General features: G+C 52.5%; 1 protein-coding gene and 1 pseudogene across 4 annotated transcripts; both read right to left on the reverse strand.

Moving 5' to 3' along the window:
- Window positions 1-316: 316 nt before the first annotated feature.
- On the reverse strand, window positions 317-7,380 carry RDH16 (retinol dehydrogenase 16). 4 transcript variants are annotated; one of them, XM_036094578.2, is made up of 6 exons: window positions 7,215-7,380; window positions 5,578-5,909; window positions 3,476-3,734; window positions 1,867-2,030; window positions 1,068-1,304; window positions 317-694 (listed from the first exon to the last, which is right to left on the reverse strand). In XM_036094578.2, the coding sequence occupies exons 2-5, from the start codon at window positions 5,888-5,890 to the stop codon at window positions 1,087-1,089; spliced, it is 954 nt and encodes a 317-aa protein (XP_035950471.1). In that variant the 5' UTR covers window positions 5,891-5,909; window positions 7,215-7,380; the 3' UTR covers window positions 317-694; window positions 1,068-1,086. The 4 variants fall into 4 exon arrangements, with proteins under 4 accessions (XP_035950471.1, XP_035950470.1, XP_077932271.1 ...); XM_036094577.2 differs by having other exon boundaries at window positions 317-944; window positions 7,215-7,371; XM_078076145.1 differs by lacking the exon at window positions 7,215-7,380 and adding an exon at window positions 6,969-7,086 and having other exon boundaries at window positions 317-944.
- Window positions 7,381-8,098: 718 nt separating this feature from the next.
- LOC144382192 (retinol dehydrogenase 16 pseudogene) lies at window positions 8,099-9,113 on the reverse strand (annotated as a pseudogene).
- Between the last annotated feature and the right edge of the window lie 6,254 nt (window positions 9,114-15,367).

Raw genomic sequence — 15,367 nt, forward strand, 5'->3', positions numbered from 1 at the left:
GCAACTTCTCCTGTCTGTCCATCCTTGGGTTTCCTGTGACCCCACATTACTTGATAAACCCTGGAAAGGAAACATTAGCCCCCACTTCTGTGGAAGGAAGGGGGTGATCTCACTCCCCTCTTGAAATCCCACCCAGGTTATCCCATTGCTCCCTTGATCTCTGTGAAGGCACCTGACAACTCCTCTCATGGACTCACACCCCACTGCTCCCCAAGGCCACGGTTCCAATCACCAGACCTAAGTAAACTTTTCAACTTTTATTTTGAGGCAGAAATAATCAATGGACTTCAAGGTTTCAAGACAACTCAACAACTGGTTTTTCTTTCTTTCTTTCTTCTTTTAGGTTTTATTTATTTGACAGAGAGAGAGAGCACACAAGTAGGGGGGAGGCACAGAGGGAGAGGGAGAATCAGACTGCCCACTGAGCAGGGAGCCTGACACAGGGGCTTGATCCCAGGACCCTGAGATCATGACCTGAGCTGAAGGCAGACGCTTAACCGATTGAGCCACCCACGCGCCCCAGTAGCTGGTTTCTGTGTCCTCTGTGTCTGATTATAGACATGTCCTTTTAGCCAAGGTCTGTGAGTTGGCTCCTCAGGCTAATGGGTCTGGCTGGTCGTCCCCATTCACATCTGTTCTGGCATTAGGTATCTTCAGTGGAGAGGGGCATTAACTCCCCCAGGCTATGTCCATCCTGTGGGAGGGGGACACCCTGAGTAGGGGGACAGAGGTAGAGCAAGTGGGGCTGAGACCTCCCTGCTGCTGACACTCTGCCAAGAGTATGGATTCCTCAAGGTGGCAGGAGGGCCAAAAAAGCTCAGAGCCTTGAGAAGCCATTCAAGGAACAGGGCGTGTGTGTGCTATTGGGTCGCTGTTCCTCAGCCATGAAACTTGGTTCTTTCCTCCTGATATCTCCAGAATCCTGAGTCATATCCCAGGAAAGCCTGAGGAGGAGGTGGGGAGGAAGGTGAGATGGGTGTCCTTGGTGACATGAGCTCCCCCTCTCTCCACCTCTCTCTCCCCCCTGAGGCATCCCCACCCTCACATAGGACACAACTCCCTCCTACCATGCACCCCAGGCTTGGGTTACAGAGCCTTATCGGGTCTCGGAGAACTCCAGTAGATCATGGCGTCCACCAGCAAAGTGGGCATGTAGCTCATGGGGATGTAGAAGAGCTTAGCATCCCAGCCTGGGGAGTATCGGGTGCGGGGGTGGCAGGCTGTCAGGGCATGTTCCATGCAGTTCGTCACCAAGTACAGATTGTTGCAACATGCTGACTTCAGCTTTTCAATTGATTTCTTGACTGTCCAAAAGGAATGACATAGTCTCACACTCCAATCTTGCTTTGGGATCAACTGAAGAGAAGAGTTTCTAAAAGCACCCCACCTCTCCACCGCTCCCAGGTCATCTCCAGGGGGAATCCATGGATTTCACCAGAGTGTGTCCCACCTCCTACCACAGGAAGGCTCTCCACACTAAGCCCCCTCTGGCTCCATTCCTGGGAATATGTGCTCTGCAGAACTGAGGTTTCTACAAACACTAGACTTCTAAGCACCTGAAAACCAGCGGTTCTCATGCCAGCTTGCCAGGAATCCATGCCTGTCTTCTTCCCCCTCTGGCTTCAGGGTCCTCCCCAAACAACGAGGGCATCGGAGGAAACAGCAGTCCCCAGGTCTGACAAGCCTGGATCTTCCCTGAGGTCACCAGGGACCACATGGGACCACGGGGATGGAACAAAATGTCCCCACTGTGTGGGGGACTCCGAGCCTGCAGGAGGGACCCGGGTCTGTAGGAGGCGCTAGAGATGGGCCCAGGGCGGCCACACAAAGGTTTGCTTCTTTCTCCCCAGCCCACAGCTCACTCACCAGATGCCAGGAACTTCTCCCCATAGAGCTCCTTCACCTCCGGGCTGAGCCGGTCCCATGCCTCTAGGGTAGTCCTAGAAATCTTCTCAGGGTTGGTGACATCAGTGTTGAAGTAACCAGGCTCGATCATAGCTACCTTCACTCCAAAGTAGGAGAGCTCCCTCCTGCAAGGCAGACAGGCAGAGGGGCAAGGACTTGGGAGGCCTCGGGGACAAACACGACAAACAAACAAACTTGATATAAACCTAACTCGGGATTGGGGTAGGATCAACTCAAAAGCTTGGGAAGGTTCCAAGAGCAGCGGCCAGGGGGAGAAAATAGTGATGAGGCATCGTCCGTGTATAATGTGCGTGTGTTTCCCAGTATGGTCCGCGCGCTGCTGAGCCCACATCCTGCCTAGCCTGCTGCAGGGCACCGCTCACGCGCCATCTCCTCCTATTTCTCCTCACATCCAATCCATCTCCAGACTTTGCCCATTTTACCTCCTGCCTCATACCCAGAGCCAACTTCTGCCCTGCAGCTGGTGGGCTCCCCAGAGGCTGATTTGACAAAGTTCCCCTGAGTAAACCCCTTCCACGGGGTCCTGTTGCCAACAGCATGAAGGTTTGCAGCCTGTCCGGTCCCCCACCCCTTACCCCCACCCCATCTCCACTGCCCGCCCATGCCCACCTGCCCAGCATGACCCCTGTCCAGCCGGGCCTTGTCCGGTAGCCTGGAGGACTATGCAGCATAGGCCATGACTCACCTTGGGCTTCGGCTTGGGCTTGGGTTTGAGTGGTTCCCTCACGCAGGAGGCCTTCCCACTCAACTTTGCCAGGTTGCCAAGTTCATTTCTTCAATCCTCAGCTCAGGCCCTTCTCCAGGACCCTCCCCTCATTCCGCTGGCCACCCCCACCACCATGGCTAACTGGCTTGGTCACAACCATCATGAGAGATGGTCACGACATTTGTGCCTCACTTGTCCCTTTCTCAGCTGTCAGACTTTTTTTTTTTTTAAAGATTTTATTTATTTATTTGAGAGAGAGAGAGAGAGCACGAGGAGTGGGGAGGGGCAGAAGGAGAGGGAGAAGCAGACTTCTCATTGAGCAGGGAGCCCGACATGGGACTCCATCCCAGGACCCTGAGATCATGACCTGAGCTGAAGGCAGACACTTAACCTACTGAGCCACCCAGGTGCCCCTCAGCTGTCAGAATTTTTAGCTCAGACACTTATGTTGTATACTCACAGAAGTGCCGAGAAGTAACTATTGAATGGAGTCAAATGCTGGACCCCCACATGAAGGGCCCCCTGAAGCTGAATATTATAGGAATTATGGACATGAGCTCTGTAGCCAAATGATCTCAGGTCCAGTGCTGCCTCAGACACTTCCCTACCGTGGGCCCTCCCCCAGGGCAGTGATGGGTGAAACCAGTTTTATATGCCTGGGGCCTATTCCAACACCCAGAACATAGGATGGTGCTTCCCAATGAATGTCTGGCACAAAGCAAGAGAGAGGCATCTGGAAGGAAGAGCCTCTGAGGCTGTGAGGAAATGAACCCCCTAGAAAAATCTCCCCCAGAAGTATAGACGCAGGCGGCCTGAGGGAGGGCCTCTGTCCCAGTTCAATACCTGAGGGAGTCCGAGAAGGCCTCGACGCCATACTTGGAGATGCAGTAGCCCCCACCAAAAAGGGACAGCCGGCCCATGATGCTGGAGACATTGACCACGCGGCCCCTCGCCTTCCTCACTAGGGACAGCAGGCTCAGCGTCACCTCCACCAACCCCAACAGGTTCACGTCAAGTATCTTCATGAAGTCACGCCTGGTCAGCCACTCATTGGGTGCCGTGGGCACAGAGATGCCAGCATTATTCACCAGGCCCCAGAGTCCTGGGCACAGGGTAGGGAGAGAGCAACATTGTCTGTGTGCATGAGTGAGACACAGTTGTGGTCCAAGTCACCTTCCAACCCGCTTTTTTACAGAACCAACAACAATGCCTACATGGTATAAAGGAAAAGAGCGCAGGAGAGGAACTAGGGACAAGGCGGCTACGGGGGGCCAGGGTCTGCCCGCACACTGAGCTACTGGATGCTCACTGAGCTAGAAGGACTGCTCCTTCTCGTCTCGCTGCTCCTAGGTGCCTGGCGTGCAGGAGGCAATAAGCCCATTTTTGTGAAGAGCGTGCCCAGAGTTCCAGATAAGAGCATAGTGTTCACAACTCTCACAGAAAAGAGACAGCGAGAGGTAGACAGGGATGGTTAAGTGACAAAAACGAAGGGGAAACTGGAGAAGAAAAAGGAAAGAGAAAATTTAAAAATAAATGAAAGGGAGAAAAAACATGAAAACGGACTGCCCACACTCCGTTGGGAAAGACAGACATGAAATTCCCACATCAGGGTAATCTAGAGACCAGGCCTTGCTGGGCCCCACGGGGCAGGCTTTGCAGCAACCTGTGCCGACCCCCAGGGGGCGCCTGCTCGGGAAGCCAAGCCCGGCCTCCGTGCTGTGGGCAATGCCAAAGCTCACCCTGCGGTGGACGTCCGGGCAGGCTTCGGGGAGGAGGTGACGAGGCCTCATGCCACACACTAGTGCAGACTGCATCCTTAGCCCCAAGAAGTGTCACCCTCTCCTTCACCCTCCCAAAAGTTCACTCTAGTCCCCTCCTCCTAGGTCCCCAGCCCACTCAGCCTTCAGGAAAGCTCCCCCGAAGAGATGGGGAGAAAAGACACAACAAAGGATTTGAAATAGTCCTCAAGTCAGCAGGTTCTGGTCCTCAGTGACAAGGGGCTGGTGGTAGGGCGAGGTGGAGGGGGGGAAGAGGGAGGAACAGGGTTTGGCCCTGGGAATACTGGAAAGGGAAGAAGGCCCCCTGCAATACTCATCCCTCCCCTGCTCAGAAACCTTCCCTGGCCTTAAAGAAATGCATGCTCTCTGATCCAATTATTGTATTTTACTTAACATTCCTGAGAATGGAAACAAAGCTTTATTACAGAAATCTTCCCTGAGATGTGGTTTATACCAGCAAAAGTGGAAAACAAACGTCAGGAAACAACGATATAGGATGGCTTCAGTGAATGGTGGTCTCTCAGCATACTTGGATATACAGACATTGAATATTACGTTTGGAAAAGATTTGATGATGAAAATGTTGATCAGAGGATACATAATAATGTAGAGAGTGACTGACTCTGGAAACTGGGCTTTGGGAAATGTCCTTTTATCTTTATCCTCTTCTACGTTTTCTACGAGTGTGTTTTATACTTTTAATCACAAAAAAAGACATCAGAGATGTCCTCTTTTCTGAAAAGGGCAGGCAGCATAATGGAGGAGAAAGAACAGGACCCCCTCACCCATATTTGACTAAAAGTCCTCCAGCTCCCTGAGCCTCAGTGTCCTCATAAGTCAAGTGGGGCTGATCTTAAAGCCCTACAGAGGGCTGGGTGTGAAGGCCCCATCAAGAAACTGTGCACCTGCCGAGATCAGGAGCCTGGGTGGAGCTTGGCCCAGCCCCATGCTGCCCCATCACAAGCCTTGAGGGCCCAACGCCTCCTCCAGACTATTGGCCCTAAACTTGGCCTGGGCTTGTCTAACCCTGGGCTCAGACCCTGGCACTCCAGGCCTTCTGCCTAGGAAACTCCAGAGCTTGAGGCTTTGAAAATCAAAACATCTCAGGTATCTTCCCTTGCACAGAGAGAAGAAACAAAGAGACCCAAACAGGAATCTGGGCCGTACCTCTGTCCCCCACACGCTCCTTCACCCACTGGGCGGCCGCAGAGATGCTCTCTGTCTTGGTGACGTCCAGGATCACCGTCTCCAGCCTGTCTGACGTCTGGCCTCTCAGCTGCTGGGCCCCCTCCTCCGTCAGACACGCGGCCAGGACCCTCAAGCCTCGCAGGTCCAGCTGCCTGGCCAGCAGGTTCCCGAAGCCCGAGTCGCAGCCCGTGATGAAGACGTACTTGTCCTGGAGGTGGCTCACCACCTGCCTCTCCCAGTACCAGCGCAGGAGGTAGTAGAGGCCCACGAGGGCCACCACGGACAGCCACATGGTGAGGGGACCACACAAGCTGAAATGAAACGAGTGTGGCCAGTGTTCAGGCAGGACGACTTAAGAACACACAGGGTGTGAGCAGCTGGCCAGCCTCCAGGCTGTCTGACGCAGGGTCCTCAGGTTGTTCCTGGCCGCCATCTTTAGTGAGTCTTATTGATTCGGGGGCCAACTTGCAGGCTCTTTGGTACACTTATGCCCTTTCTACTAGATGCCACGATTTCACAAAGAATCTTTTGACGTGGAGACACTTTTCCCAGTCACCTCTCCTCCCACTCCTCCATTTCCCTCTGCCCACCTACTCCCTCACACACACACACGCAGGCACACACACTGGAGTCCCCTATGTCCTAGATCTCAGGTTCGGAACTGTCTACTTCATTCTTGGTCAAGTCTGGAACCCTGGTCTCCCTGACTTACTGGAGATTCTTATAAAGGTGATAGATACGCTGTGAGTCAAGACACACGTGGTTTCGAAACCCAGCTCTGCTACCAACCAACCATCCATGTGGCCTGGGGCTGCCAGTGGAGGGGCTTCAGGGTGAGGCAGAGGACACCACTTCAGCAAAGGGAGAGTGGACAGAGCTGGAGCCGGGACAAGACCAGAAGCCAGTTGGACTGCTCTGGGCTTCTCCCTCCCTGTCCACATTTATACAGCTCTGGCAGGTAAATGAGAATTAGGAGAGGCACTGGGAGGGGCAGAGAGGCTTCCCCGCAGGAACCAGAGGCGAGCTTGCCCCCGGCTCTCCCCCAGCAGGTGAAAAAGACAGAAAGGGGCACCGATCAAGGCTTTAGTTGAAACTGTTCTGTGCCAGGAGCCGACGGTAGTCCTGAAAGTGTTTGTCTCTTAAGGTGGGAGGTGGTAGCAGCATGGCCAGGCCTGGTCCTGCAGAAATGAGCTTGTCCCTGCTTCCTGGGGTCACTGCCGGGACCCTCCTACATGGGCTTCCCAAAGGGTTGGGGAGGAAGAAAGCAAGGAGGAAGGAAGGAGCCCTGGAAACTCTCAGGGGTACAAGGCAACATGCACATCCTAACTGGACACCAAACCCCACTAAGGGATCAGACCATGTTTCTTTACTTGCAAGGAACTGGAGGGTTTCTTCCTCAGCGACCACAAATTCCTTCACCATCAATTTTCAAGGGGCCACGCAGCAGACACATCTCCCAGCCCTCAACGTGTGCTGCTGCACTCTTGTAAATCCTCAAAGTAATGTGACCACTTGCCGGGGTGCCAGGAGCTTCAGAGTCCATTTCAGGTGGGAACAGTCACAGGAAGTTCAGAGAGGGCAGTAAGAGAAAAGGAGGCGGGGTGCCCCTCACTTACCTGAGAGCTGTGGGGGCCAGAACGAGAAACCCTGCAGCGGCCCCAGGGGGATGGAGACTAGCTGCCGCGAATCTCTGCACTGAGATCCTGCACAGGACGTCTGGACAGTGAGACAGGCGACCTGCGGGGGGCGAGGCTGCTCTGCCAGGCTCCGGACCGCACCTGGAAGCCAAGTGCGCGGCGGGGCGGAGGCGCACGCCCCCTGGTGGTGCCCTGCAGGAGGCTCAGCAGGACCACCTCCCAGGCGGCCCCACCCCCACCCACTGCCTCTTCACCCACCATGGCTCTTCTGAAGAGGGGAGACATAGGTGATGGGAAAGGGAGCTGGAGAGGGCAGGGAGTGAGTACTGATTGTGCAAGCTTGTTTCCAGCCCTACGGGTATGCAGCCTCCGCCACCGGAGTGGGAGCCCAAAACTGTGGAGACACAACCCTGCCTTCAGTGTGAGGATCTGGTACATGGATTTCTGCCGAGTGTGTCCCACCACAGGAAGGCTCTCCACACTAAGCCCCCTCTGGCTCCATTCCTGGGAATATGTGCTCTGCAGAACCGAGGTCTCTACAAACACTAGACTTCTAAGCACCTGAAAACCAGCCGTTCTCACACCAGCTTGCCAGGAATCCATGCCTGTCTTCTTCCCCCTCTGGCTTCAGGGTCCTCCCCAAACAACGAGGGCATCGGAGGAAACAGCGGTCCCCAGGTCTGACAAGCCTGGATCTTCCCTGAGGTCACCAGGTGACCACATGGGACCACGGGGATGGAACAAAATGTCCCCACTGTGTGGGGGACTCGAGCCTGCAGGAGGGACCCGGGTCTGTAGGAGGCACTAGAGATGGGCTCAGGGCAGCCACACAAAGGTTTGCTTCCTTCTCCCCAGCCCACAGCTCACTCACCAGATGCCAGGAACTTCTCCCCATAGAGCTCCTTCACCTCCGGGCTGAGCTGGTCCCATGCCTCCTGGGTGGCCCTAGAAATCTTCTCAGGGTTGGTGACATCAGTGTTGAAGTAACCAGGCTCGATCATAGCTACCTTCACTCCAAAGCAGGAGAGCTCCGTCCTGCAAGGCAGACAGGCAGAGGGGCAAGGACTTGGGAGGCCTCGGGGACAAACACGACAAAGAAGTTTACCGAGACATTATTTATATTGAATGTGATGAATAAAATGTAGGAAACAATTTCCCAGCATATTGCGAGGTGTTACTGAAGTGCTGAGAGCAGGACCCAGCTCCAGCAATGTCCCCAGCCACCAGTGCAAGCCTTCAGGCCAGGTCCCCTGTCTCAGCTCCTCCTCCAGAGAGGGAGCCTCCCTAGGCACTCAGCATCAAGAAATCCAGAACTTCTGCTGAGAGAGAGAGGGCACCCTAAAGAGGAATTCTGGGAGGGCAAATCCTCATCAGGGCACATTCTCCCCAAAACTCCAGAGTTCCAAGGTCTCGAGGTGGGGGGGCAGCTGAGAGAGAAGAGGCTCTGCTGATTAGCTGGGTGAGGTGAAGAAAGCTAGTATGACTTCAAGTTCTGGAAAACATCCTGGAAATCTTCCCAGCTAGCAGAAGAGAGGTCTCCCTTGCACAGAGAGAAGCAATGAAGAGACACAAATGAATCTGGGTGGTACCTCTGTCCCCCACACGCTCCTTCACCCACTGGGCGGCCGCAGAGATGCTCTCTGTCTTGGTGACGTCCAGGATCACCGTCTCCAGCCTGTCTGACGTCTGGCCTCTCAGCTGCTGGGCCCCCTCCTCCATCAGACACGCGGCCAGGACCCTCAAGCCTCGCAGGTCCAGCTGCCTGGCCAGCAGGTTCCCGAAGCCCGAGTCGCAGCCCGTGATGAAAATGTACTTGTCTCGGAGGTACAAGCCCAGGAGGTAGGACAGGCCCACGAGGGCCGCCAGGTACAGCCACATGGCTTTGCAGGGAACAGATGGATAGGCTCTGATCAGAAAATAGTCTGGCCTCCTCAATCCGGATAGCTATGAAGGCAGTCTGGCCTCCAGGTTCTCTGGCATGAAGTCTTTGATTTCCCTCCTGATCACTGTCTTTCTGGAACATTTTTTTCCTATCCCCAACCTCTCTGCTCTTTGGGCTACTTTTATAAGTGCTGACATATGCCCTTGAAAAGCCCAAATCCTGCCCAGAAAGGAAACATGGTGACAACAGTGCCCCCTCACCCTTTGACTGCACTCTGCTCTCTGCATCCCTGTGGCCACACTGAGTGACACAGGCCACTCTGCTCTGGCTTCCAGCTTTAGAACTGTTTCACTTGTCTGCTGACATGCTAGACCTGGAGATTCCCCAGCTCAGGAAGGTTCTTACTAGGAAGCTACACTTTGATTCAAGACATATTTGCCTTCAACATGTTCCCTGAGCCTGGGTTTCCTCCTCAGGCTCAGGGTACACATCACTCCTCAGAAATCTAAGTCACTGTCGGCCTCTCTAGGGCAAAGAGTCGAAGGTCCCCTCCTGCTATAGTAGTTCTCTGAGGCAGACAGATGTTCAGGAGCCTGAAGGGGAATCTGACCTCATAGGCGAAGAGATGGGAGAAGGGAATGGGGGTGGGCACACGCAGGAGAGAGACCGCTCACTCCCAGTCGCTCTCAGTCGCTGGGAGGGTTGAAAGCAAGCACTTTGGCAAAGCGGGTCTCGCTCCGTGGAGATGCGCTGTCCCCAGCCCGGGGGGCCTGCTTGCATTGCCCTCTGCCCTCCCACAGCCAGAATCCAGACCAGACACAGACTCCAAAGGCAGAAAAGACCAGTTTGCACAGGGGCCAAGGGAGGGGGTGTCCTAAACCCCACCGAAGCAGGCAGGGCTGTGTGTCTGGGTGATGGTGGGGAGGAGGCGGGAGCTGCCCCCTCAGCACACAAAAGAAAGGACTGGGGACCGGACAGAAGAGCTGTGCATGGAGGGGCTTCAGGGTGAGGCAGAGGACACCACTTCGGCAAAAGGAGAGTGGACAGAGATGGGGCTGGGGCAGCTTCCTCAGGGCAGCCCAGTGGCCTCTGACAGGATTGGGCTCTAGTCCCTGCCTATATCCACTGGACTACACCAGCCACCTTCCCCAGGAAAGAGGCCTGGGACGGAGGTGAGTCGTGCAGAAGCTCAGAGGAATACCGAGGCTGGCTTATATTGAGCCTCTTCGTCCACGCGGTTCTCCTGCCCTCATGGCGGGCCCTTGAGCTGTAGCCCTGGGCAGGGCCCTTCAGCAAGCTTCAGCGTTTGTGTCCTGCAGGAAGCACTAGCAGAAATCAGACACCTAACTGGTGCACAGCTCCCTGACACTCCAGAAAGGACCTCTAGATGTGGTCCCAAACCTCTTGCACACCTTTCCCCAAGGGGCCACAAAATGGCTGGATCATCATTGCTTGGGGGGAAGAAAAATGGTAGAAATCCAGAAGCTCCAGGTGAAGCCTGAAGCAATGCTTTCATGTGAATGAAGCAATATAGGGCTCACCCTATTGTGCTGAACATCTAGAGCATTGAACACTGCAGCCCCTGGGGGGCAGGGACAGGTCCAGCACCTGGCAGCACCCTGCATCCTGCAAGATGAATGCATGCAGAGGTAGATGACTCTGCTGCACCCCACTTTGCTCTCCATTTTCACCTGCATTTCTCACGTTGTCCGACCATATGAGAGTCCCCACAGCCTCCATTCCTTCTTCTTTATAATGAGGGAGGAGGATCAGGAGGATCTCATGAGTCCTATCAATTCCAACTCTTGGGGAGTTTAAGAATCCCTATGTTGTCATCAAGGTGGAACCCTAGGAAGTTGAGGCCTCCAGAAACACTGAAGAATTCAAGGGGCATTTCTGCCCAGCACACGTCAGGTGCTCAACCAAAGTTAGTGGAAACTGAATAAATTTGGAATCAGCAAGGGACTGTCAGCACATCTACAGAACCGCCCCCCCCCGGGGGGGGGGATGTGCTGGAGATCAGGAAGTGTGGGGATTCTGAGGGAGGAACAGAAGCCAGGAGACGGATAGGAAATTACAGCGTAGCGAAGAGCTGAGGCATGCCGGGAGACTGCTGGGTGGTGCCAGTTTCCCTGGGGACCTTCCAGTCTTCAGTCTTTCCAAGCCTCCTCTTCTTTGCACTAAACTTACACACCTCCACATACACTCTCTTGGGAAATCATAGGGAGGAAACGGTTGTCCTTCGTCTTGTAGCAGCAAAGACCATTCACCTTCCCTTTCTCAACCCCTCCCCAGGTCATCCCGTGAAAGGGACTTTACCCTCACTCAAGAAATTTCCCAGAATTCCAAGGGCTGAGTCACCTCCATGGAAGCGTATGCCGCACCCCACTTTTTTTTATCCTAGCTGCATCCATGAGAGGTGCTTCGAGGGCAGTCATTTTTAACATTTTGGACATCATGGACCTTTTTGAGACTCTAAGCCCCATAAAATGACTTAACACACCATACAGGATTTTGAATATACTTTTTAGGGGGTTCACAGACCACCTAAAGCCACTAGGTGCCAGGAATCCAGGTCAAGAATCCCTGTAATAAGGGTTTACTGAAATACTAGCTTTGGGACTCAGGCAAGTTGTTTAAAATCCCTGTGCCTCACGATATGATAGAAGCCTTGTCTACGGTAGTAGCCACCTCGTCCAGTCATTGTGGGGATTAAATGAGGCACCTGGCGATGTCACGCACCTCGCAATTATGCCTAGTAAATGGTAAGTATTCAATAAATGTTAACTGTTACTCTTACTATATCTCTTTTGTGGTACTTCATAGTGGCATCTTGACCTTCTGTGTAAGAAACACAACACCAGACAACTAAATAAAAGAGGAAGCTGGTGTTGATCCAATTCAGAGAAGAATGGCTCATAGTGGTGGGACTAAGGAGAGGTATCTCAAGGTAATTCCGCAAGAAGGGATCTCTTCTTCCTTACTCCCAAAAAGTGGGAAAGAGACATGTTTATGCCAAGCACTGTACATATCTCATCTCTTGCATCCCATACAATAACCCTTATCCTCACTTCACATATAAAGAAACTGAGACTCAGAAAGATAAAGGGGTTGCGCAAAGTCACATGGCTACTAAGTGGGAGAACCAGGTGTCAAAGCCAGGTCTGGTCCCCAGACTAGTGTTATCTCCACTGTGTCTCAGTGAAGAGTGAGGAAGCAGGAAAGACCTGAGCAGAATCAAGGACAGGGTCGCTGGACCACCTCCTTCTTTGGGGAGCCTTGGGGAGCTCCTTATCTGGTGCTGTTGGGCAGACAAGTCCGCCTCCCTGGCATGGAGAAGCTGTGGCAGCGGGGCAGAATGACTTCTGTGGCTGGGCTTGGCTTCTGCCCTCAGTGACCTCCTGGAAGCTAGGCTGGCGATGGAAATACGATCGTTGTCAAAGTCCTAAGCCTGGACGGGTCCACAGTCCATCTGCCCTCCACACATGATATAGGGTCCTTGGTCACACAGGCCAGCCAAATGGGGGGATTCCTGGGCTGGCCTGTGCAGCCCCTTCCTCCAGGGTCCAGGCACGAGCCCTTGGCCCCCACCTGACCCTGGGAAGCTGCCTGCTTTTATCTGTGTCTCCAATAACTCCTCCCTGGTACCTTCCTTCCTTTCTGATTGTTGATTACAATGTCTTGTCTACATTTTTTGGAAAAAAAAGTTGGGGGGAGTAGGAAGGAGAAAGAGCAAATTTCCAGGAATTGTTTTGCTGCTGATGGTTTCTGTTACTTGGAGCAAAGCTCTTTGGCCCCCCTCCCACCCCCCCACCCCCCCCCCCCCGCTCAGGCTGGCAAGAAGCCTGGGTCCTGCCCCCTCTGCCTTTCCCTTCCCTCCAATCTCTCTCTTTCCAGCTGCACACCTCCTCCCTCCGAAGAAAAACAGCCACATGAAAACTGCAGAGCTGTCGCTTATTTCTTCCTGAGGGAGCAGCTTTCCCTCTGTGCCTCAGCCAGAAGGCACCACCAGCATTTCCTCTTGCTGCAAGTACACATTCAGTGATGTGGGGGCAGGGGGCTTGAGGGCAGGTGGAGGCAAGGCTGCAGGGGATGATGTCTCCGCATGGTGGGGGGAAGGTCCAGGGATGAAAGAATCGGAGACCCAGGAGACGTGAGCCACTAAAATGCAGTCTTGAGAGGAATGGAAATGGCAATGAGTCAGAATGTGTAGAGAGAACAGAGACCAGAACTAGGGTCTTCCTGGAGGGATGGTCTAGTAGAGCCTCCGTCTGCATGGGTCAAAAGTACAAGGGAGGAAGTGAGAATTCTCAGAAGGCTCCCTATTGAAAAACGATATCCATAGGATAGAAACTGAGATCCTAAAGAGAGAGAGAGAGTAGAAGAGTCTGGAAAAAAATCAAAGCAAACCACATTTTACATTGTCACAGCTCATCATGACAGATTTCTTTTTTTTTTTTTCATGACAGATTTCTTGATCTAGGGGAGGTCTGATGTGGGAGTAGAAGTGTGACATAATAAGAAAGATATCAGCCCCCAATTCCTGAGCTCCTAAATCCCTTAGAAAATTTCCTAGATAGCTTCAGGATGGGGACTGGTTCCCAGAAATACCAAGCCTTGATTAGAAGCTTGGAACTTCCAACCTCACCTCCCATCCTCTGGGGATAGGTCAGAGACTAGAGATAAAACTAATAATAGATCATGCCTATGGGTTTCAGTAGCCATAAAAATTCCTAAACTATGAGGTTCAGAGAGCTTCTGGGTTGGTGAACATATCTACATGCCAGGAGGGCACTGTACCCCAACTCCATGGGGACAAAACTCAGGACCCTTCCCAACCTCACATTATATACCTCTTTATCTGGCTGTTCGTTTGTATCCTTTATAATAAACCAGTACCCAAAGTGACTGTTTTCCTGAGTTTTGTGAACCACTCCAGCAAATTATTGAAACTGAGGTGGTGGGATTGTGGGAGCTTTGTAACCATGTTGGACAGAAGTGTGGGTATCTTGCGGACCCATTATTTGTGACCAGTATCTAAGGTGAAAACAGTCCTATGGGACTGAGCCCTTAAACCTGGGGAGTCTGACACTAATTTCAGGTTGGTGTCAGAAATGATAGATTTTAGGGGCACCTGGGTGGCTCAGTCGTTAAGCGTCTGCCTTCGGCTCAGGTCATGATCCCAGGGTCCTGGGATCGAGTCCCGCATCGGGCTCCCTGCTCCACAGGAGGCCTGCTTCTCCCTCTCCCACTCCCCCTGCTTGTGTTCCCTCTCTCGCTATCTCTCTCTCTGTCAAAAAAAAAACAATCTTAAAAAAAAAAAAAGAAATGATAGATTTTAGGACACCCACTTGGTGTCCGGGGGGTTGGAAAATTGGTTAGTATGGGGGAAAAAACCCCTACATGTTTGGTGTCAGAAGTGTGAGTAGAGAACTGGTTTTTCTTTGGGGGCTTAAGAAAACTGCAAAATTAAAAATATCCCCTCTCATGGAGACGATTGGTGGTGATGTTTGCACAACAATGTGAACATACTTATTTTACTATTTATTTAAGTAATCTCTATGCCCAGCATGGGGCTCGAGTTCATCACACCCCAAGATCAAAAGTTGCATGTTCTACCGACTGAGCCAGCCAGGCACCCCTTACTTAATGTTACTGAACTGTATAATTAAAAATAGCTAAAATGGGGGGCGCCTGGGGAGCTCAATCGGGTAAGCATCTGCCTTCAGCTCAGGTCATGATCCCAGGGTCCTGGGATCAAGCCCCATGTCGGGCTCCCTGCTCAGCGGAGAGTCTGCTTCCCACTCGTGTTCTCTCTCTCAAATAAATAAATAAAATCTTTTTTAAAAATAGCCAAAATGGTAAATTTGATGTTATGCTTATTTCACCACAATAAAAAATCAATTAGCAAACTTAAAAAGAATTCCCCTCCTTGAATGGATAAACAAAATGTGGCATAGCCTCGCGGTGGAATATTACTCAGCCTTAAAGAGTAATGAAGTACAGATATGTGCTACAGTGTGGATGAAAAAGTGAAAAAGAAAACAGACACAAAGGTCACACATTTATATTCAATATCCGTAACAGGTAAATCCACAGAAACAGAAAGCAGAATGGTTGTTGCCAGGGGCTGGGGGAAGAGGGAAATAGGGAGTACTTGATGGATATGGGGTTTTCTTTTGGGGTGATGAACATGTGAGGATGTGCATCGAGGTGGTGGCTACACAACAACCTGAATGTGCTAAATGTC

This window comes from Halichoerus grypus, chromosome 6, assembly GCF_964656455.1.
Source record: "Halichoerus grypus chromosome 6, mHalGry1.hap1.1, whole genome shotgun sequence".
NCBI classification, from domain to species: Eukaryota; Metazoa; Chordata; class Mammalia; order Carnivora; family Phocidae; genus Halichoerus; species Halichoerus grypus.